At 45.7% G+C, this 21470-nt stretch overlaps 2 protein-coding genes across 6 annotated transcripts in view; both read left to right on the top strand.

Moving 5' to 3' along the window:
• Positions 1–14021, top strand: part of LOC4577554 (RNA-binding protein 24-B) — a 47268-nt gene extending 33247 nt beyond the window's left edge. For all 5 annotated transcript variants that reach the window (XM_061655376.1, XM_061655375.1, XM_061655377.1 and 2 more), the window contains 6 exons: positions 458–913; positions 1020–1146; positions 2542–2605; positions 13235–13394; positions 13499–13586; positions 13666–14021. In XM_061655376.1, the coding sequence (XP_061511360.1) occupies positions 656–913; positions 1020–1146; positions 2542–2605; positions 13235–13394; positions 13499–13586; positions 13666–13841 (873 nt within the window). In that variant the 5' untranslated portion in view covers positions 458–655 and the 3' untranslated portion in view covers positions 13842–14021. The remainder of the gene's footprint in view (positions 1–457; positions 914–1019; positions 1147–2541; positions 2606–13234; positions 13395–13498; positions 13587–13665) is intronic.
• A 4636-nt stretch (positions 14022–18657) lies between these two features.
• Positions 18658–21299, top strand: LOC4577644 (uncharacterized). The gene is made up of 4 exons (XM_001238342.2): positions 18658–18948; positions 19020–19970; positions 20228–20706; positions 20799–21299. Exons 1-3 carry the CDS (start codon positions 18870–18872, stop codon positions 20413–20415), a joined length of 1218 nt encoding a protein of 405 aa, XP_001238343.2. The 5' UTR covers positions 18658–18869; the 3' UTR covers positions 20416–20706; positions 20799–21299.
• The last annotated feature ends 171 nt before the right edge of the window (positions 21300–21470 follow it).

Raw genomic sequence — 21470 nt, 5'->3', positions numbered from 1 at the left:
TTTCGACAGAATTGCTGCGTGTGTGTGTGTGTGTTTGTACGGCTTGACCTCAAATTGACGGTCGTCCGTAAGCTGTAAGAGGTTTATGCGTAAAATGAGTTCTATGTTTGTTTTTCTTTTTACAATATCGTCTCTATCCATCCAAAATAAAGAAGACTGAAACGTTCAGCAGCTCAACCCTTTTGTGCGATATGACTTAAAACGAAGCCCCTTTCTTATTTACAGTTTTAGGCTGTATTTAGGAGAAGGTCGCTCAAAGAGTTACACAGTAGGGATGGAAAAAAAAAACAAATATTGTTGTACCTTTTTTTACTTTGGTCATAAAATTGAGACATTTACCCTTTCATAAAACCTTTGCTAGAACAAACCCTTTGCCTAATTGCTCTGTTTACTAATAGCTATTTTTGTTTGCTCTTGCTTTCTCCCTCTTTCTCGATCTGTCCGTTCTCATTTGCAGATAAGCGTATCCGGCTCGAAGGACCAAAACAAGCAACTTTCGCTACATATCCAACGTGTGGGTGAACACACAGTCTCTCTCCGTGTGTGCGTGTGAGAGTGTGGCGTTACGAAGGACATCCCGCCCTCCCCCAACATATTATCAAGTGCAACAGTGGCAGCAGGTTTGCTGGCAACGGTCGCAAAGCTGGATTACAAAATGCTGATGCAGGTTTCCCCGGATGCGGCCGATGCCGCACTGGCGCTGGTGCAGTCGGGCGGCACCGGCACGACGACGACCACGTCCTCCTCCCAGAGCAGCCAGAAGGACACGACCTGGACGAAGCTGTTCGTGGGCGGGCTGCCGTACCACACGACCGACAAGAGCCTGCGGGAGCACTTTAGCGTGTACGGCGATATCGAGGAGGCCGTTGTGATAACCGACCGCACCACCAGCAAAAGCCGCGGCTACGGATTCGTAAGTGTGCAGTGGGGTTTTTGGGAGTTTAGGGTTGTTTGTTTTTTCTTTTCATTTGACTAACACATCATCCCTCTTCCCCCCTCTTTGCTACCACTTTGCACAGGTGATTATGGGCGACAGACTGAGTGCTGAGCGTGCCTGCAAGGAGCCGAACCCGATCATCGACGGCAGGAAAGCGAACGTGAACCTAGCGATACTGGGCGCCAAACCGCGGGGCAACGCATCACAGGGTGAGTGTGTGTGTGTGGCCATTAGGAAAATGAATTGTAGAATGAAGGTGTTGCTGCCGTTCTGTCTTCGGCTTAGTGCAGAAATTAATGCACCACTGCTTTAGCTAGCAGCGGAATCAGTCTATTAGAGTGGAAGTTATAAGACCACCAGATGGTTGGCATGAAGGTGCAATGCTTGACTTTATTTGCCACCGATACCACCGGCCGGTACAGCCGGAATTGTCTAGACAAACAGCACCACTACGACCTGCCCCGGACGTCAAACACGGCGGAGGTATAGCGCCGTGAAGAGCAAAACTTTAAGCTGCCAAAGTCAAGTTGGTTGGTGTTGTTTCTGTGTCCGTGGCTTTTTGTTTGCTTTTGCCTTAGCTCCACCATAGTTTGGGAGGTGTGTTGATTCACGCTCAGACGGTGAAAGAAAAGGGATTATTATCCTTCGATGGGCACGCTGAATAGTGGCTGCAAAGCGAGCGCGGCAAGTGTCAATCTTCAGCTCCGTCACTGCATTTGCTGGAGTTCTATTAGCCGGAGCCGTTGAAAACTCGTTGATTTATCATGACACGGTGCCTTTGCTGTCAGCCGTTGGGTGAAAAGTTTCCTCCAACCCACTCTCGGAGGACGGAGGAAATCGGCTGTCGGGTCGGCACAGCACTAAAGCGCAACCCGATGACAGAAGTCATTGCAAACGAGCGCGCGCCGTACCGTAGGGGCGGGCGAGTAAACAAATCATTAAAGTGAATCAAATATTTTTTGTTGTGTTCCACGCGCCTGACCGAGGTCAGAGGCACCGTCATGGCGGGACATTGTTGTTGTTGTTGTGGTGGTGGTGGTGTGGCCGCTACAAGACTCCACCACCGCTTGGTTGGTTTGGTGTTGGTGTGGCGATGACGACTGGGAAAGGTTCTTTTTATTCGCTTGGTTTTATTGGTGTGTCCCGCTCGCTCGCTCACTCACTGTTGCTGCGTAAACACTGACGTGTACGGACGGACGGGTACCATGGTGGCGGCGGAACAGGGATAAGCTTTGCGGTATTGATTATTGCAGCAGCAACGGGGTGGATTCATTAGGCAATCCACGTGCGCGCCGTGACGATCAGCACGGAAATGCAATTTTAATGAGCAGCTCTAGCAGAAGAAGAAGGCGAGAGGGGTTGTGTTTTTGCACCAACCAAAACGAGGTTGGACAAAATTATGATACACATCGAACGGAATGTAGTAGTTTGTTTGCCGACCTTTTTTTACCGGCGTTATCTGTTGATTCTGTAACCTCTGCTTGTGCTTTTTTACGATTCCGTTTCCTTGTTTTTCGATTACGATACAATGTTCTTCGCACCACTGACTGACCGAGTTCGAATTTTGACGTTTATTTCTGCTCTTGTCTCTGTCCCAATTTCAGGTTACCAGTTCGCCACGACAGGACTGCGGACGGCCGGCTACCCAGTGATACCGGGCCAGTACGGGTAAGTGCTTTTGGCTGGCAGTGCGCGCATCTGTGTTTGTTTCTCTTCTTTTTCGTTTCGTACCTCTCTTCTACCACTACTATGCTCCACATACCATTCCTACACCGCCCGTGTAAGCGTCCTCGAACACCCCGTGTCCTGTTCCGCCTTTTTCTTCTCTTTTTGTCTTTCTTACCTTACTTCGATCTCTGTCTCTCTCTCTCTCTTTCCCCTTTATTCTTCTGTGTTGTTGTGAAGCCAAAACGTGTCCGCCAAATGGCACACCATCAGCGCGACGTGGATGGGTTGGTGGGGTTCGGTGGGAGGATTTTAATACGTTTATTTGTTGTTGGTAGGGAAGGTTTCGACAAGTGCAGTTTGGAAATGAATTTCAAAAATATAGTAACAAAAAAATAGAACATTTTCATGCTCCATTTTCAATGGATTCAACTGGTATGTTGAAGAATTATTATTTTTTATTTAATAAAAATGGTATTTTTATGCAGTAGGAAGCATAATATATTGGTAATATTTAATGCCATACATTTCTGTATGCTGTAACTGAACTTTGCTAATTTGCTTATGTTGTTTTTGCTTTAGTGTGAACAATACAATACAAGTACATTTAATAGAATATTTCATAACGATTCAAAATCGCAGAATAATAATATAAGTTTATGAAATGAAAACAATAATGTACATTTTAGTATACTGCGCAATAATCCATTCGCGCCCGGTGGAGACGCATGGTGTCCCATTAGCAAAGTGTCTTGTCTTTTTCTTTCGGGGAAGGCCAACTGCGATTGGAAGCAATAATGTGTGCTTGCCAACTGACACATTCGCATTAACTGCACTTCTCGGTGCAGCATTCACACACACACACACACACACACACACACACACATATTCTATTTTGCACGATGGTGCCCGCACGGTGATGATGATCATCATTCGTACGCGCCATTACAGCCAGTAGAGTTACGTGTTTGCTAGCCTAAAAATAGGTACCCATAGTTTTCCAAACTTTTCCAACATGTCTCCCTTCTCATTTTATCTATTACTCTCTCTGACTCTAGTGCGTCGCCTTGCGTCACACGCGCTCGCCAGAGTGTGGTGATATATGTATGCGTACATATAGGTGACACGCAAGCAGTGCGCCAAGGGGTAGAGAAGGCAGCGCAGAAAACCTCCCCTCCCCCCCAGGAAAAACTAACCATGGTGAGCGTGTACCCGCTAACGGGGCGCTAGATCGGACGCGGAATAAATGTTCTAAAAGCGGAGAGGCGATCGTTGCGTTGCGTCCTCCTGCTATCGGTTGGAGACAGTCGGTGGGCCGTTAATTAAGCCGCGCTCTACCCGGTTTCCCTTTCGACGTGTCGTATCGCCTGCAGGGTAGTGTTGAGACGAGACGATGAGACTAGTGCTGTCACGGAGATATTGCTTTGCTGCTTCCGTGTCTTCGGTAGTAGCTGTCGTGTGTGTGTGCGCGCGTTTTTTTACTACAGCAAAAGATTGATTGCGGTTTTTATTTAGAACTCTTCAACCGTCGGCTGCCAGTCGAGGGGTGTGTGTGTGTGTGTGGTGACTGGTGAACTTTAGAAGTGATTGCTCGTCCCATTACACTTCCAAATTTGAAGCAAAGAGTCGTTTATTGACACCCATAGCAGGGCACACTTGGCAGAGACAGCGTACTGCTATATAGTGCGATCTATTTTTCAATCGTAATCAACCACATTTTGTACATGCTAAAATGGATTAATCTCTGCGCACAGGCTGACACTACATTGCCTGTTCGGGTCATAAGTTTTCCACTATCCATATTCGTTTGCTGTTTTTTTTAATTTCCACAGGGAAAAGGCGTTTGTTTTGGGGGTCAAATCGTTACATACATCCAGTTTGTTCTCTGGTCTGTTTTTTTGTTTGTTTTCTTACAAACTTCTCTTCCCCCTCTTTTCTTCTCTTCTACGTTACTCTGCCTTATCTGCCACTCATTTCCTCCACTTCCCACTTCGTTTTGTTTGCAGCCCGTGTGCGGCAGGTTGACCGCTCTACCGCTGATTTTTTGCCCCACTAGAGGCAAATGGCGCTGATGGCGTTTCGATATGGGTCCCGTGCTGCGAGCTGCTTCACGTTCATGTAATTTTTCCAAACAAAACAACACAAAAGCCGAGCGTTCGAGTGAATTTTTCTTTTGCGTTTTTCGCGTTTGTGGCAGAGTTTTATAGTGTTCTTTGTTGTTGTTGCTGTTTTGTTTGTTTTTTGTTGATTTTGTTTTTAGTTGTTTTTTTTTTTATTACATTTTCCTTTTATATTTTGTGTTTTTTTTCCTACGTGTATGTGTTTTTTCTCTTTCCCTCTCTTTCTCTCTCTCTGTCTACTTTACTCGATAGCGTTTGCAGCTTTCGGTTCACCCATCTCTTTTGTGTTTCTATATGATACTGTTTGAAGTTTTTTGTTGTTTGATTGTTTGGTTTTGTTTTCCTTAGGTCTTTTGGTTTGTTTCATTTGGTGTTTTTTGGTTGCTTCGACGTGGTGAAGTGATATTTGGTTTTGTTTTTTTTTGTATGTTAGAGTTTGAGTTTAGTTTTGTGACTTCTAGTGGCTTACTTACTTCTTGGTGAATAGTTTTGTAGCTTCACTACTGATTATAGAGTATGGAGTCAGACTGCTGAGAGATAATGAGAGGTTTGTTAAGTAAATTGTTTAAAAAATTACAACGATCCTCGGGAAAAGCGACTTTATTTCGCATTGCCACGCATTCAAAGTGCATTTATACATGTTAACGAACTTCTTTCACGTTTTGTTTTCGACGTTCTGCTGCACTTTTCCTGAACCTTTTGGTGTGGGTTGGTCGTGTGCGGTTCGTTTAGTGTGTTTCGTGTGCTCTCCGTGTGTGCGTGTTTGTAAGTTTTTCTCTTTTTTACTGTCGCTAGATATTCATGAGTTTTTCCAGGGTGTGTGTGTGTGTGCGAGAGGTTTGCTAGTTTTGTTTTACCTGGTGTGTGCCGTGTGTATCGTACCAAACCGAAACCAAACCAGTGTTTTCCATTTTGTTTCTCCCGTTTTCCTCCTCCCCCCCCCCAATACACACTTCAGGTTACACTGCAGTTGTCCGGGCGCGGAGGGTTGACGAGTCCAGTTCCGTGGTACGTGTTGCATTCAAACGGCGGGTGTGTCAACTGGCTACACACACTTCCCTCTCTACGGGGCGGGTGCCCGTATGTCTCTGTGTGTGTGTGTATGGATAGGCATTGGATTGGAGAGGGCTGTGAAGGGGAACTGTGTGCGCGCCTTGCGAATGAACAATTCATGTGCGCTCGTGGTGCCCCACCTTTCCCCACTACCCACGTCGACCCACCCGATCGTTTACACTCATACACAACAATCACGCACACACACACAGCCCTACAGCGCGCGCGTGTGTGTGCGATTGTTTGTCATCGTCGTGCTCATCGTCTGTCGTGATTTATCGCGCGCGCTGCTCGATTCGAGGTGAGAAGTGCGTTCGTGTGTGCGTGTGTGTGTGCGATTTGGTTGTGTTTTTGCCGTTGTTGTTGGTGTTACTGTTGTTGGTGTTATTGTTGTTGTTGTTGATTTTGCTCTTTTAGCGCGTGTCCCCCAGCCGTGTGTGTGTGGGTGTTGGTGTGGCGTGTGCCCTTGTGTGCGTGTGTGTGTGTGTGTGTTTGTACGTTTTATTGTGGTGCTCAGTGTATTTCCATTTAGATTTTCTTTCTCCCCCCACGGTGGCGTCTCCATTCCGGTCGCCTGACCATCGTTGGTGTTTGTTTTTTTCTTTTTCAATGTTGTATCTAGTTCGAAATGGCAGTGTAATACAATCATGCCGAAATCGCGTAAAAATAATAAAATTGAGCGTCGAAAAAAAATAAAAAATTAAACTAAACTACGCAACAGATCGTGTCAAACGGGTTGGCATGATTCACATTTCACCTCGGCCACGGTTTGGGCCACGGTCTATTTAACACGTGCTGACCACTCCCTGGGTGACATGGCACCGCCGCAAACAGAGGGCCCGTTAGACTGTCCGATCCGGCACCGGAACCGTTTTTTTTCTGCCGGATGTGTGGCGTTGGTGATCGTGGGGGGGAGGTGGTATGTAGCCATCCACCCCACGCGCTTTTATCGCGTGCTTTGCCACGCGGAACTTGGGAAATTATTTTGATTGCGGTAAAATAAAAATTTGGGCTGCTGCTCCGGGCGTTGCTTTTCATTGCAGCTCGGCTTTCGAGCCCGTGGACCCACCGGAATATGTTTGCATTTTGATGAGATCAGGCACGGGTGATCATGTTGGTACCGTTGTAATATATGGCATTACGCGCATTGCACAACGGTGTGTGTTGCCGTCGACCTGCAGGTTCGTTTGCCGCGTTGCATTGCATTTGCGGAGGCGCCAGGAGAGTGAAATTGACTTTCACAAATTAGGTTTCATCTTGATGGCTGCGAAAGCGTTACGTGTGCGGTTGATTTTTGTGAGGTTGCAATCGTACCTGGCGTACCTGAATAATGCATCAGCAGATGACCACAGAAATGCAGATCGTACAATTATTAAATCAACAGTTGCCGCACGTATCAAATGCTGTTTTTTTTTGTGTTTAACAGCACTTGTTGAAGGAAAATCATTAAAAAAGATCATCACGCTTATCATGGGCAGCTTTCACGTGGCGGTTATAAAACAAGAGTGTGTGTATGTGAGTAAGAGGCCGTTAAAGAGAATAAAATATGCTTGCTCTCGGATCTATAAATTATCTCCTTCAAGGTGTAATTGCCACAGCTCTCTCTCTGGCAGCTGCTGCTGGTTTAAGATTAACGACCGAACAACCCGATGCTCGAAGTGGGTTGTTTTTTTTTTAATACGTCCCAACGAGCTAAGCAGCCTCTTGGGCAGAGTTTTGTGCGGTACTTCTTCCTGGTGGTGGATTTAGAATGTTTCTTTTGGATTTTTCGTTTTTATTGTTTGCTTAAATGTTGTGTTTTATTTGTTTGATAAGTTTTAGCTAGACGAAAGAGTGCTGTGGACTTTCCCGTTTTTTTTTCATCATTTCCTCTTTTAAAATTAATCAACAATCGTTTAACGAGTTGTTAAAAATTGAATGAAAAATACCATATGTTGTGACATTTTAGTGACGTTTTAGCTTTTTCAGTGCTTTTCGTTTTTTTTTTTAGACGATGGCGCTATTGCTTAACCGTGTTTTTTAAAGCTTTCAATAGGTTTGAGTCTTGTGGTTTTTGCGTGTTTTTTTTATGTGTACGACATAATTCTAAAAAGGTTTCCCAAAACGTGTGCTATGTTGCTGTGCGTTTTTAAAAATACCTCTGCTCTACTTTTGATTTTGTGTGCGTGTTTGTTTGTGTGTTTCGGTGTGTGTGTGCGTGTTTGAATCACATATTTAGATGTTTATAGATGGGGCAACAATTCGTTCTAGCGATCATATCGTTCAAGTTATGTGCCTAGAGGTGACAACATGTTGATAGCTTAGGAACAGAGATTAGGATTAAAATTGAAGTTGGTTACAAAATCCAAACGTTTCTCAATTAGCTGTTCAAATTGTTGAGCTTAAAGTACAATTATAGAGCGACTACAGAGAAGATAATAGATGGTCACTAGCTACAAGAGCTCATCAGCCCAAGAAATGCGGGGTTTGTGTTGCGAAATTGGACAGAACGTAACTACCAAATAATTCCTAACATGTGGATATTGACAGAGTGTTGCATAAATCTCTTCAAAGTAATGGGTGTACACCATGATCTATTTTCATCTCAATTTTGTTTGCGACAAAGCGGGATTAGCGGTATGTTTATTTTTAAGCCAAAGCAAGCCAAATACACCCAAAACAGGTCCATCAAGAAACGGATCGTCGTTGCTCATCGAAAACCTTGAAGAGTTGAAGGGGATGGCAGATGAAAATGCCGGTGCCGTATCTCGGCTCTTTCAACCCACATCGCCACATTATTCAATCGCACTCCTGACGACAAACGCGACCCAAAAAAACAAGGTGTCCATGTGTGTGCCTTCCATCATCGGCGCATATGAGCGGTACTACGCTCCTTGTCCCGCTTATTCCCAACCCTTCTGACGTCAATCACAGACGTGACGGAAGTGACGGCCGGGCATCTACCATCGGCGGAAAACGTGATTTTTCCCGCCGATCGTGCGGCGTCCACTTAGGCACAGGATGGAGCTCTCCTTCGAAGCAGGCAAGAACAATTGGTTCTGCCTTGGCTCTGAAGGGTTCCGCTTCATTTGTATAAGAAAAGTCTTGGGGTCGATGCTTACGCGACCCGTAAGGAGATTGGTACGAATAGAGCAGTACACTTGACACACCACCACCACCTCCGATCGATAGGCGTGCACAGAAGAGGACCATGTTGTGATGAAAGACGGAAAAAGCTTAATAGAAGCGGTTGGGAGTCAGTCGCGACTATTGTGTCATGTAATGGCCATCGGCAGCGGGTTTGTACTCCGTTATTTATAGTCGGTGAGTAGCGTTGGGGACAAGAGTTAATCTACGATCATGCTGCCGCCCAGTACGGCCCTGGTACCAATCATAATGAAAATGTAACAATCGTGCCGAGGCTTCGCAATATATCCGCCGCAATCGGTGGCGTTATACATTTTATATGACCCATCTACATCAAAGAAGAGAGAGGAGGGACATATCAATGCTTAGAGATGAAGACATTAAATGGTTTTGAAAAGAAAAAGCTGGAAAAAGTGGGACATACAGCAATATAATAATCCCCGGCAGTCGAGGCTGTTGGGTAGGCATTAATGGAAGTATTAATCAATTTTCTGTACGTGTTTCTGTGCCGCCCCGTAAGTCCAACGTTGCCAACGACGGTGTAACGCAACAGACACCGTCGCGCAATATGTGGTCGCGATTACCTACGCCACCAGGGTTTGGAGCGATTTTTATCGAATTAATGTAATTGCTGCATTTATTTCGATTTACGTAATTGCTTCACGCGCGCTTCGGTGTTGGGCGGGCACACCACATCACCACCAAGAGCGGAAGACACACGTGTGCAGGGAAGCAAATGGCCGGCAAATCTCTATCTCTTTCTCCTCTGTCCTCGCGTGTGAAGTAATTAGGAAAAAGGTTGCGATGGAACGCTCGGTTGGAAAATTCAAATGTCAATCCTCACTAGCGCGCGCACTGCTCTACTAGGACGCAGGAGAGAGAGTAGGGAAACTCTTCTCATCGTCAACATGTCTTGTTGTGGCGCGACACGCCACGAGCATGAGCGATGTCTTGGTTTGGGGCTTTTGGGACAAACCCGTGGGTGCACGGGTAACCGCCGCCCCACACTGGCAACACGACACACAGCCAGGAAGATGGTCGCGATGCGAGGTGTAGTATATTGGCGGTTGGCTTTGCCAAAGCAGGGCGCGCAATTTGGCCGAACACAGCGCAGCGCGAGAGCGCGTTCTATAAATACAAATAAATATGGCTCTCGGCTTCTGTGCTTGGCGCGCAACACCACCAACCCCCTCCCAAGAGCCGAGAAGCCACCTTCATTACGTACACACCAGTCAGCCAGCCAGCCAACCTTCGTTTCCACCTCGCTCCAAGACAAAATGCGATGCGATCTGTTCCCCCTGTGCCCCCGAAAGATCAAGGAACCAAGACAAGAGTTTTGCTGCAGAGTTGCAACGATCCGTCAGTGAGTGAGGAGCGTTAGATATTTTCACGATGCACACGAAGATGATCGTTATGTAGAAGACACCGTTTGGACATTCTTTCGAGCGGAGCAGGGTTGTAGTACACACGACGCAGCATCGGGAGGTTGGCGGGATTATTTTTAGAAATGTCCCATCGTGAGCGCTCCTCCGGAATGCCCACGGTGACAATCTCAATAGTGTGGTTGGGATGAGTATGGGTATGTGTGTGTGAAGATGGTACTCTAGTGATCATTACACACCTCTTCCTCCGAACCTGATGTTCACATTGGAGGTACTCGATCTTCTGAAGAAAGGAAGAATTGGGGAACGTACAGATCTGTTTTTTGCGAAGAATGTGTCTATTTGCAATGTAGATCTGTTGGTGGGTAGTGATGTGTCATCATCAGCACAGAGAGATTGTGTACAATGTTGGTCAATATTGTTTTGAGCTCAGATGATTGCCAAAACCATTAAATATCCATCACGCGGCGACAGTAGATTACGATCATCATCACCACTACCGAGCGTCCTATGTACTGCGCCGAGCAGTATTGATACTGCGAGGCCGGGACGACAACACGCGCTTATAAATCGGTGTAACCCGCTGTCGCACCGGTCATCCTTTGTCTGTTACCAGCTGAAGGTTGTTTTCGACTATCGATGGGGATGGTCTAATAAATATCGTCGACAAAGTACAATTACAAGGGCGTTGTTGTGTTGTGAAATGGGGCCGACGGATAGCACACATTCTGCTTGTACAAATACAGATTCAGAGAGTTGAATAAACTGGATCGTTTTGAGTACAGGTGCGATTAATCGACAAATACTACGAACTTCTAGCATCAAACCACATTAACTTGTCATTTACTGGCTGTGACTATGGTGTTAGTAAGTAGGCAAGTAATTCAGACGACTAGATATTGTAAACCTGCTACTAGGTGGTATTTTGTACTAGTTATTTGTAACATTTTACAGTCGTAGCCGTTAAATGTTGGCTCTAAGGCATCCATTTTTGACTCTAACGCACCTATTTCCTATTGAATTTAAGCCAACAATGTTTGATCCTTGAAGGAATCATGTTAAATTTAAATAGTATTTGAGGACATTTATGACTGCAGTTTTACATTACAAAATTTTGATTCCTATCCCTAGATGAGGACTTTTAACAACACATTTGTCGGAATGAAGAAGCTTAGATAAATCTTTAGCTGAAAAACATTGTCGTTCGGTACTGATAACAAAATACAATACAGCATAAGTAGATAAATGTATTAAAACTCGTCTTGTTTTGATCGTTATGATGAGTTCTTTTAATCTCCAAATTGACATTTTTAACATTCTCATAATGAATAGCTTGAAATAAATCGCGTGTCATGCCTATCATACGATCCACTTATTTCCACAGTGGTCAAACCTATAACAAGATAAGATTTCTATAAACCACACTCAATAATCAGTTTGAAGTGCGAAAATCAACCTCCTCGCCTCCTAAAACGATGATTGATACGCTACATTCCACGTTTTACAGCTTCAGCACACGTTTGTGCCCGAGATCGTGCCCAACGGATGGCAAGATGGCCGTCACGCTCGCTCGCAATTGGTACGCGATCGCGATCGTTTTCCCGGGCTCGTCCCCCAATCGCACCCCCCTACACACACACACACCACCCGACGATCGCGCAAACGGCGGGAGCATCAGAATAAAGGTGGGCGGACAGTGACGTTCTAAAATGGCGACGGGTGTGTGTGTTTTTTTCTTTACTGCGAGGTAACGAACGTGTCTGTAAAGCAGCGTGTGTACGACAGTGTGTTGGTTCGTTTTATGGATTTTATTTAATCTTCGTTCAAGCGAAACGCGGGAACGCTCACTAGTAGAGGGGTTGGGTTGACAGACGTGTAGGCCCGAGGGGTGGCAGTTTTTAGTGTCCCTCCTCGATTCCCTCGAAAGTGATGGGGCGGATCCTATTTTTGAGATACTTAAGCTCCACACTCATGTGTGCTTGTTGGGTGTTGTCACTGAGGCTTGAGGGGCGTGAGGTTTGTAAGAATAGTACGGCTGTGCGATCAATAATTGTAACGAATGGTCACAGATGGGTGACGGATAAACATGTCATGTTGCTTTAGAGTTGAAAACGTACTCGTAGCCTTCATCGGAAAAGGGGTGCCGTAGGAGATATGTAGTGCGCTGGCACTTCGAATCAGGAAACGGCCACCGACAACTGTCACAATGATGAAATGGTGAAGAATCGTTCATGTTTGCATCATGGGCACAGGTCGTCCTATCTTCAACTCCAATGGTCACGTGGTGGCGGTGGTGCAAGAGCTCATGTTTATGTCTGTTCTCTGCTCTTCTTGTCTCTCTTATCTCTCATCGGTGAAAAACATGTTTTTTTCAAGTTTTTTTTCTTGTGTTTTACTTTCTTATCTAATGGGTTCATTTACAACACTTACAAGCGTTTTTATTTGCTTGTGGGATGATTTTTTTCACTTTATTTTTACTTTCTCTCTTTATTTCACTCACTTTCCTGTGTGTGCGGTATGCGTCGTTTGATGGGTTGTTTTCTTTTGTTGTTGTTTTTATGACTTTTCTTACACTTTAGTTGTCTTTTTTTTTCTTTTGTTTTATCTGAATCTTGATTTGGTTGATCTACAACATTTACTTTTTTTTGTTTTCTATACTTATTATTTTCTTTTACCCATTTTACTGTTTTTTACGAGGTTTGAAAACTAATCGAAACGTTTTCGTTGATGTTGCTGTTGTTTGGCGTGTTTGGCAAATATAAAGTGTTTTGTTGTTGTTGTTGTTGATGTTGTTGTTGCTGTTGCTGTTAACTGTTTTACTTTTTCTTGTTGTTGCTCTTGGTTGCAGTGTATTTGGTTGCGAAAGAGAAGCTATTGAACCATTGTTTAATACGTCTTTTCCCTTTTCCTTCTCTGTTTCTTTCACCGATCGGTCTCCGCTCGACCTACAGAGTGCCACCGTCTTACATTTACGGCACACCGTACCTAGGCACGGCGGGCGGTTCGACCGGAGCGGGCGCAACCGCCTCCGGACTGGTGCCGATCCCTGCCACCCAGCTGTCGCACGCAGCCGCCATCGCGGCCGCCACTAGTCAATTCTACGAGTACCAGGTAAGCAACCGTCGGGAGCGAGGGCACTGACCGAGTGCACGAGCCGTTAGAGTGGATGCAGTAATAATAATTCGCCGATTTTCTTTCCAATTGTGTCCCAACAGAATGCGGTAGCAGCAGCCGCCGCCGCACCGTATCCGGGCCAGTACAGTACAGGGTTCGATGCGTATCCCTATGGATCCGGTGCCTCAGGTAAGGCATTAACGCGAAAGGGTACTATCTAAGATCTTCAACTAATCCGTTTTGTGTGTGTGTGTTTTTGTTTTCACAGCTGCCGGAGCTGCGGCTGCCGCCGCCCAGTACATGGCCGGACCGTACACGTACGCCACGCTGCCGCAAGCAGGAGCTGCCGCCGCCGCCGCTGCTGCCGCGGCGGGTGCATTTCCCGGCCTGTCGCCCTATCAGAACGCGACCGGTGCTTCGCTCCAGGAGGCTAGACTGCAATAATATTTACTACCGCAAGCGCTGATGCTGTCGCTGCTCGGCGATGGCGTCGGTGGCGTCAACGAGAAGCGCTCGTAACTCGCGACGAATGCGCGCCTTCCGCTGCGCCAACGCAGCGAGGAGTTGGGAGATGGTTTAGTTTGTAGTGTCCGCTGCCTAGCCAAAAAACATAAAAAAGAAAAATTGGAAAAAGGAAATAGGAAGAAAATAACAGCCCAAACCACCATACCAATTACACAAAACACAACTAAAGAGCGCATGGTTGGGGCGTACATTTTAGTTAGCCGTTTCGGAGATGTGTAGTGTTTTAAACTCTATTAAACTAACAGCTAACCAAACCGGAAGCGTTACGTAACGTTGCGTTACGTGAAATGCTAACAGTAAGCGATAGGTAATAAAGAACTCAGCAAAGCAAAGTAACGGAATCAAGCCGGATCAATCAATCGCCAATCAATCGTTCTCGAATATTCATCTCTTGAATTTAAGTAAAAAGAAACAGCCTCAAAAAACACAAATACACTCCTCTGTGAGCGCATATACAGGGTTTCCCACGATTTATTGGTTGGTTCCCACGATTTATTGGTGCGTTCCCACGATTTTTTGGTCATTTCCCATAATTTTTTGGTAGCAACCCACGATTTATTGGTCGGTTCCCAAATATTATTGGTCGGTTCCCAAATATTATTGGTCGTTTCCCAAATATTATTGGTCGGTATTATATTATATTATATTTGGGAACCGACCAATAATATTTGGGAAACGACCAATAATATTTGGGAACCGACCAATAATATTTGGGAACCGACCAATAAATCGTGGGTTGCTACCAAAAAATTATGGGAAATGACCAAAAAATCGTGGGAACGCACCAATAAATCGTGGGAACCAACCAATAAATCGTGGGAAACCCTGTAATTGCCAATTCGCACATATTTCAAGCACACATCTTGTGGCGGGCGCCTGAAATGGAAGAGCTTATTTTCCCTCTGCGGCAGTGCCAGTCAGCGTCAGAATCTGTAAACACACACACACACACACACATCAAGCAAAGGCCAGCGTGCGAAAGTGCGCCCCCAGGCAGCAGGCATTCAGGCGTATAAAGAAATTTACTCTATTTATTATACAACTAGTTTTTAACGTACTGTAGAAAAGCCGAACTAGACCGATAGTAGTAACCTTGCATGAGGAACGTGCCGCAGAACACGCCGTTGCACTGTGGGCGGGAGACACATTATTTACTTAACAAATACTTTTAGCGGATAAGCAATAAACAGTGTGGGACAAAACTGTTGGAGAAGCAAAACAAAATGAAGAACAATACGACAGCATAACTCTACGAAAGCTCAATTCTTGTTTCGTGTCTTCGTCCTTCGTAAGGCGGGCTTATGTATCGAAGATCTGGAAAGGTGTAAAAAAAGCAATGTTGCAATGTTGGACAGATGAAAACAATCCCAGTTTACGGTTCACAGTCATAACGTGGTGCCCCCGCCGTAGTCCTCTCAACCGAATCCCGTGGACTGATTTTTGCAATAATTGTTTATCGGATATAGTTGTTGGATAGTGGGGAAGAGGGGATGTGTAGGAATCAGACTTTTTGAATGCAAATGCAATATCCTCTAGGATGTGGCTGCTATTACGATGTAGAGCAAAACACGCAAGCAATACCACAAAATGATGTAGCGTCGTCTTATCCCCACCGAGGTAGTGAGAGTGAGAGAGAGAGCAGAAAAAGCGATTAGCGAAAAACAGAAAGGAACAGATTTCAGAACACTAGAAGTGGCAGCATCAATTGGTTTCACATTTGCACATTAGTGAGTCGGATCGATGCGTACGTTCGCAAGCAATACTACGAACAAAAACAAAAAGCGAACAAAGCTCGATCTTTGCCTATCATTTTTCCGTTTCCGTTGTTTCCGTTTTTCGCGGTTTTCGCGCGTGTAACATGAAGAGTGGGGGGGGGGAAGGACAGAAGACAGATGCATACAGAGAAGAATGAAATTCTAGTCAAATGTGTGTGCGTGTGAAATTATGTGCGTATGTATGTGCTTTTGTATCGTATGGTTTTGTTGTGTTTTGGCTTTCCCCCGTGAAGTTGGGAGATTAATTTATTTTGTCCTGTTTTGTTTGGGTTGTTTTGAGCATTTAAATGCGCATACACTGTTGTGTTGTGCTCTATGTGGACAACTCTTGTTTCGATGCTGTACTATCTCTTTCGCAGTTTATTTCGGTTAGTACATTACCTTCTCTTTCTTTGTCTGTTTTTTTGTGAAATTTATTATGATTTTTCGCTTTCTTGCTTCAATTTGCATGTTTTTCATGTTTCTTTTTCTCTCTTCTACAAAATCCTTCATTTTTGCACATTTACGTGTACTGGGTAGAGTACGTACGGCCACCAAATCGAAACCTCAAAACCGCCGATCTAAAAGTTAACCTTTATATACACCAAAACAAAGAAAGTAAGTGTTCGTGTCACTACCCCGAGTCAAGCAAGATTTTAGTAGCAGCAGCAGAGGAGTTTTGGAATATTTGGAAGAATCGCAACAAAAAGGAGTCAAAATTTAGCAGCACAGTGCGCACAAGTGTGGATAGTCGGAGTGAAATTGTGCCTTTCAAAACAGAAGAAGAAACAAAAACACATAACAACCCCAGCACCCCAAAAAGCGAAGCTGTAACAGTAACAACACCGAGCAAATGAAACGAAACACAACAGTACAGAAACACACACTAAAACACTAACATGGTATCACGCTGCTGGAGGAGACGCGATGCGCTTTGCTGCTTGAAAGGAACCAAACCGTGGGCTTTTGAAAGCGGATAGGGAGACACGGTTGTTGCTCAGTCAGTCAGTCAGTCAGTCAGTCAGCAGCCCAGGAACGTTGCGCGGTGGAACAAATTCGGCGACAATACCCAAACAGACCCACCAGCACCCATCCACCACCAGCTCCCCAACTTTGACGGTAGATTTCGGACGTAGATTTCATGCCAGTTAGCTCCCAATTTTTGTATCAGGCACACTAAAACACCACTAAATTCGTTAACAAAACGAAAAAGGGTATATGAGGTCCGGCTGCGGAGTAAAGAAATATGCCAATCTTAGGTGAGACTTATCGAAATCACGATTCTAATGCGCTGCGGGTGAAAAAAAAAAAGAAAATGTACTTAAAATCGCACCCGCAAACGGCGTTACCCTTATTCGTGTGGAAAGAGCTGCAAAAGAATTGCGTGCTAAAAATTGTGTAAAAAAGTGTAGTGGTTGAACGTAGAAAACGACAAAAGGAAAGGGGAACCCCCTCGTAGTAAGACCACTTTTTGGGAGGAGTGGGGGCGATGTTTTTGAACTGCGCAGTAAATTTGACGCATTGACCAAACGCAACGAGTTAGAGGTGGTGGAGAGGCAGTGTGGAGAGCACATCTTCTTTTTTTGAAATAAAAGCATCGTGTAAAAATGTTAAAAACTCCCCGGGGAATGGGGGAGGGGCTGGAAGGAGCTCTGTTCACGGCAACCAAAGGATAGAGGGATTAGGGGATAGGGGAATCGAAAAAGGGATAGGAGAGGCAGTACGAGAAGCGCCGTGATTGTAGATGTTAAGTTTAAATTATTTATACACGACGAGTGGCGAACGAGCGACCAGTGGCGGCACAGTTGGCATTATAGGCATATAAGCAATCCGGTACACGTTTAATAAGAATCTCACACGCAATTCAATGCCTGCATTGGGAGGCCAGGAAACTTTAGGATTAGGAGAATGGCCGGGGACCAGGGATACGGGGATCAGAATCAACCGGCACTCCTCGGCGTAAAGCCCCCGGAAGATCCGGAAGGTTTTTTTGTCTGGTGTGATCGTTCGATCGTTGCTCTCTGGTGCTCGTGTAAACCAAACCGATCGATCGGGACAGGGGTCGAATTGGGGTAACAATTAACGGTTTACGGTAAGCATATTTTAAACTGTCGGTTATTAACAACACTATTAATTCAACAAGTTCTACCAGCTGTGCAAGCCGAAAGGAGCAGCGAAAGAACAAAAACATGAAAAAAAAGCAAATAACAAACAAATCACAAGTAATTGATTTACACCCCCAAAAAAAGTACCCTTACACACGCATATTCGCATAAGAAATGGTGGAAGGATCGAACAGATAAGCAACACAAAAAAAGTTAAAAGAAAATAAGGAAAAGATAATAAAAGAACAAAAAAAACATGATCGATAAGATGATTAAGTACTAACCAACCGGCCACTGGGCTCCACAGATATCATAAAAAAAAACAACAACAAGACATCAGCATAGTTTAGGAGGGAGGGAATATAACAAAAAATGGCGCGAGAAAGGATACTATACAGATTAGAAGCTCTACATATACATAAAAAATATATATATTTAAAAAATATAAAAAATATTGAATAAAACTCTAGCGGTGTTTGAATCCTTTGCTTTGGAACGAAAGAAACTCAGCACAAAATATGAGAATCCATGTAAGAACAAACAACCAACTACCTTAAAAAATCGAATCTTTTGCACCCAGCTGAAAGCAGAAACTACAGGTTAACGTGATGACCCTACATTAGACCACACCAGATAGTCCACGAGACACGCATCGAATGCTTCTAGCCGTACCCGTTCTACACACAAGCACACATCTGCAGGGAGAAAAACACAACAACCAAAAAACGAGGGCGGAAACATTGCAACCTGGCATGATGGCGAGAGCGATTAGACAAGGTAAGGCGAGACTGGGCGACCACCTACCGGGGGTAGAGGTCAGCGGAAGTGTCCTACGGCAACTGGCAGCAGGCCCGCGTGTATTATTCGTGATTTATTTTCATCCGTTTCGTTCCGGCAGGTAGAAGATGATGCGACGGACTACCCTTCGCCAACCTGCATTGTTGGCTTTTGATCGTTAGTGCCGTGTTGGGACGAGGATGCTGGACGAAGCTGTGTCCGTGCAAAGCTATAAAATGGACGTGACTTGCCCGAAGCGATGCTCAGTTGTGCGTGGTGCTTGGAAGGGACGGTCAAACTTGGTGTGAAGGATGCATTTGCTGGTGATTATTTCCGTCCTATGCTGCTCCCAGTTCGGGGCGAGCTATGTGATCGTGGATCGTGACCGTGGTAAGCATTGAAAAGGAAAAGCGTTCTGTGCAGTGGAAAGGTAATAAGGCTACTTTCGTTTCGTTCGACAGATTCATCCAACACCGATCCGCAGCTCGTTGGATTAGGATCGTACGCTGATCATGGTGTGCCACCAGCGCACTCTTCTGCCGGGATCCTTTCGAACGTACCGATCGATCCGTACGCGAAGAAGCTGCTCCAACTGTACTATCTGGTGCAGGTGATGCGGTCCTACCATCGCCCGGCCTACCAGGAGCCAACGACCATCCTGAGCAATCTGATCGACCGGCTCACGAAGGAAGATCTGCGCGACGAGCTGGAACGGTTGCTGTCCGGTGTCGACGGGTTCGAGGAGGTGTTTAACATTGGCGAGTATGCGGCCCGGGATCCGATCAAGGAGCAGCTGGCAAACGATTTTCGCCTGCTGTTTCCGCTCGTCGTCAAAACGCTGACCGGGTTGCGCGAGAGCGGCCATATGGGTAACGACGTGACGGCGATGGAGGACACGCTGCAGGGTAAGCTGCGGGACGCGTTCAACGATTTTCGTGGATTGCTGGTGCGCGTCGTGCAGTCGGAAAGTGAAGTGTTGAACGAGATTGAAGAGCTGCAGGAGACAACATACAACAAGCCGAGTGGTGTGAACGATGTGAACTGGAATGTGGACGAGAAGCGATCGGAAGCCGGACCGAGCGCGGTGGAAATAGTGTACGTGACAGAGCAACCGGTCGCCTCGGATAAGGCTGTGGTGAATGATTACGATTTAGAGGTGGAGTCGGCGGCAGCGAGTACGGAACGCGCGAGAGTGGAGCTGAAGACCGATCCAGCAATTGTTATTCGTATGCAGAATGGAAACGATCTTACATTTCTACCCGATGGGCGCTCTGTTAAGTATGAGCTTAGTTCGGGACCGAATCTGCTGTCGCAGGAGCCTGATTCGGACGAGGATGAGGACGACGAAACGGAGGTGATCATACTAACGGAGGACGCCAACATGCAGCACAACGCGAACGGGAACGATAAAGGTAAGCTTTGAGCGAACGGTTGGATGGTTACTCTGCTGACAGCTAGAGGGCGCACCGATCGGGAAGGTGATTCCTCGAAGCGATGGCGATTGTGCCATGCAACAATGAGAAGATCGGGTTAATTGCTGCCAGCAATATTTATGTTCTATTTTTTTTTTATTTACACCTAAACCAGAAGAAAGTGAACAAGCAACATTTCCCAAAAAATAGAAAGTGTATTAACAACCCTTTCTTTTCTTTTGCATCGTTTTGTGCAGGTAGCAGCAGCAGCCCGATGGCCGTGATGGTAAAGGACCCGGAAATGGCCGCCCTGATACCGCACATTGTCGAGCAACTGCGCCTGGAGAACGTTACGCCCGAGGAAAGGGATGCGCTGGCGGACATTTTCGACGACCTGTGGCCCTTGATGGTGGCGGAGGCTGATCGTTTGCGCACGGAACCGTAGACCGTACAGCAGTACCGTTTACTGCTGTTTTGCCTCGGTCGGAATCCTTTTTTCGTTTTGTTTTGTTTTTTTTCCCCCGGAATGGCAGCAAAAGAAGTCGTTTACCTGCCAGCGTATGCAGCATTCGTTTCCGTCCGCCATCGATCCAGTGCCAGTTGTTGCTGTGAGGTGGAAGAGAAAGGATCGTTGCATTGTTTTAAGTTGAAAAGAAAATGAAAGTACTGCTGGGCGCATTGTTCTGCACGGTTCTGATGGTGTTAACCGGAAGCCGGCCATTGTTTGCACGAAAATGTAAGTAAAAAGCACGAGAAAGTGTGTTGGAACGTTCGAGATTAAACCATTTTGCTCGTGTGCGTTGCCTTTTGTATCCTACGACGAAACAGTGTCCCTGGATTGGGTCCGAAACCCCTGGACGGATGCTTCCTACCGCGAGCGGCTGCAGAGCTGGGGCCTTTATCCGAAAGTGTTCCGGTACGGCACAACGAACCATCATGCGGCGATCATGGAGCGTAAACGTGCGGAGCTAAGCTGGCTGAAGCGATTGGTGCGCGAGGATGAGCGAATGGGAGACAACGACGTGCGGCAGGCGAGCCTGGCGTCCGACGAAATCATGGAGCGCGATCGTCAGTATGAGAAATTTAAGGACAAACTCTTTCAGAAGATGGAACAGGATGCGCTGGCAGTGTTGTGGCAGTATCGTTGAGTCGTGCTTCTCGGCTGATAGACATTGTACAAAGGAAATGAATGGGGAGTTATGTGTGTAGTTCAATTTGGAATGAATAATTTAATTAGTATATACGATGCTTTAAAGGTGAGAAGAGTCACCGTTGATCAATTTATATGCTGTAGTTTGTATGAAAATAAAATATATATCTGATAAAACATGAACATAGTTTCAAAAGGTTTTTTATTGAAAAGGCACAATTACTCGATTTAGACTAGACGGCACTTCTCCTCCTGCTAAATTACATTCACCGGTTCGCTCACAAGCAGATCAGATGCATCTTCCGGATATGTTGTGCTCCGGATATGTTCCAATCCTGGTGCTTCACAAA

The sequence above is a fragment of the Anopheles gambiae genome, chromosome 3, assembly GCF_943734735.2.
Source record: "Anopheles gambiae chromosome 3, idAnoGambNW_F1_1, whole genome shotgun sequence".
Classification (NCBI taxonomy): Eukaryota; Metazoa; Arthropoda; class Insecta; order Diptera; family Culicidae; genus Anopheles; species Anopheles gambiae.
The sequence above is the reverse complement of the archived record's forward strand: the minus strand, read 5'-3'. Positions and strand labels throughout refer to the sequence as shown.

Coding starts and splice junctions, on each gene's coding strand:
- LOC4577644 (XM_001238342.2), top strand. CDS start 18,870: ATGCATTTGCTGGTGATTATTTCCGTCCTATGCTGCTCCCAGTTCGGG. Junction 18,949..19,019: donor GATCGTGGATCGTGACCGTG/GTAAGCATTGAA, acceptor TTCGTTCGACAG/ATTCATCCAACACCGATCCG. Junction 19,971..20,227: donor CGCGAACGGGAACGATAAAG/GTAAGCTTTGAG, acceptor CGTTTTGTGCAG/GTAGCAGCAGCAGCCCGATG.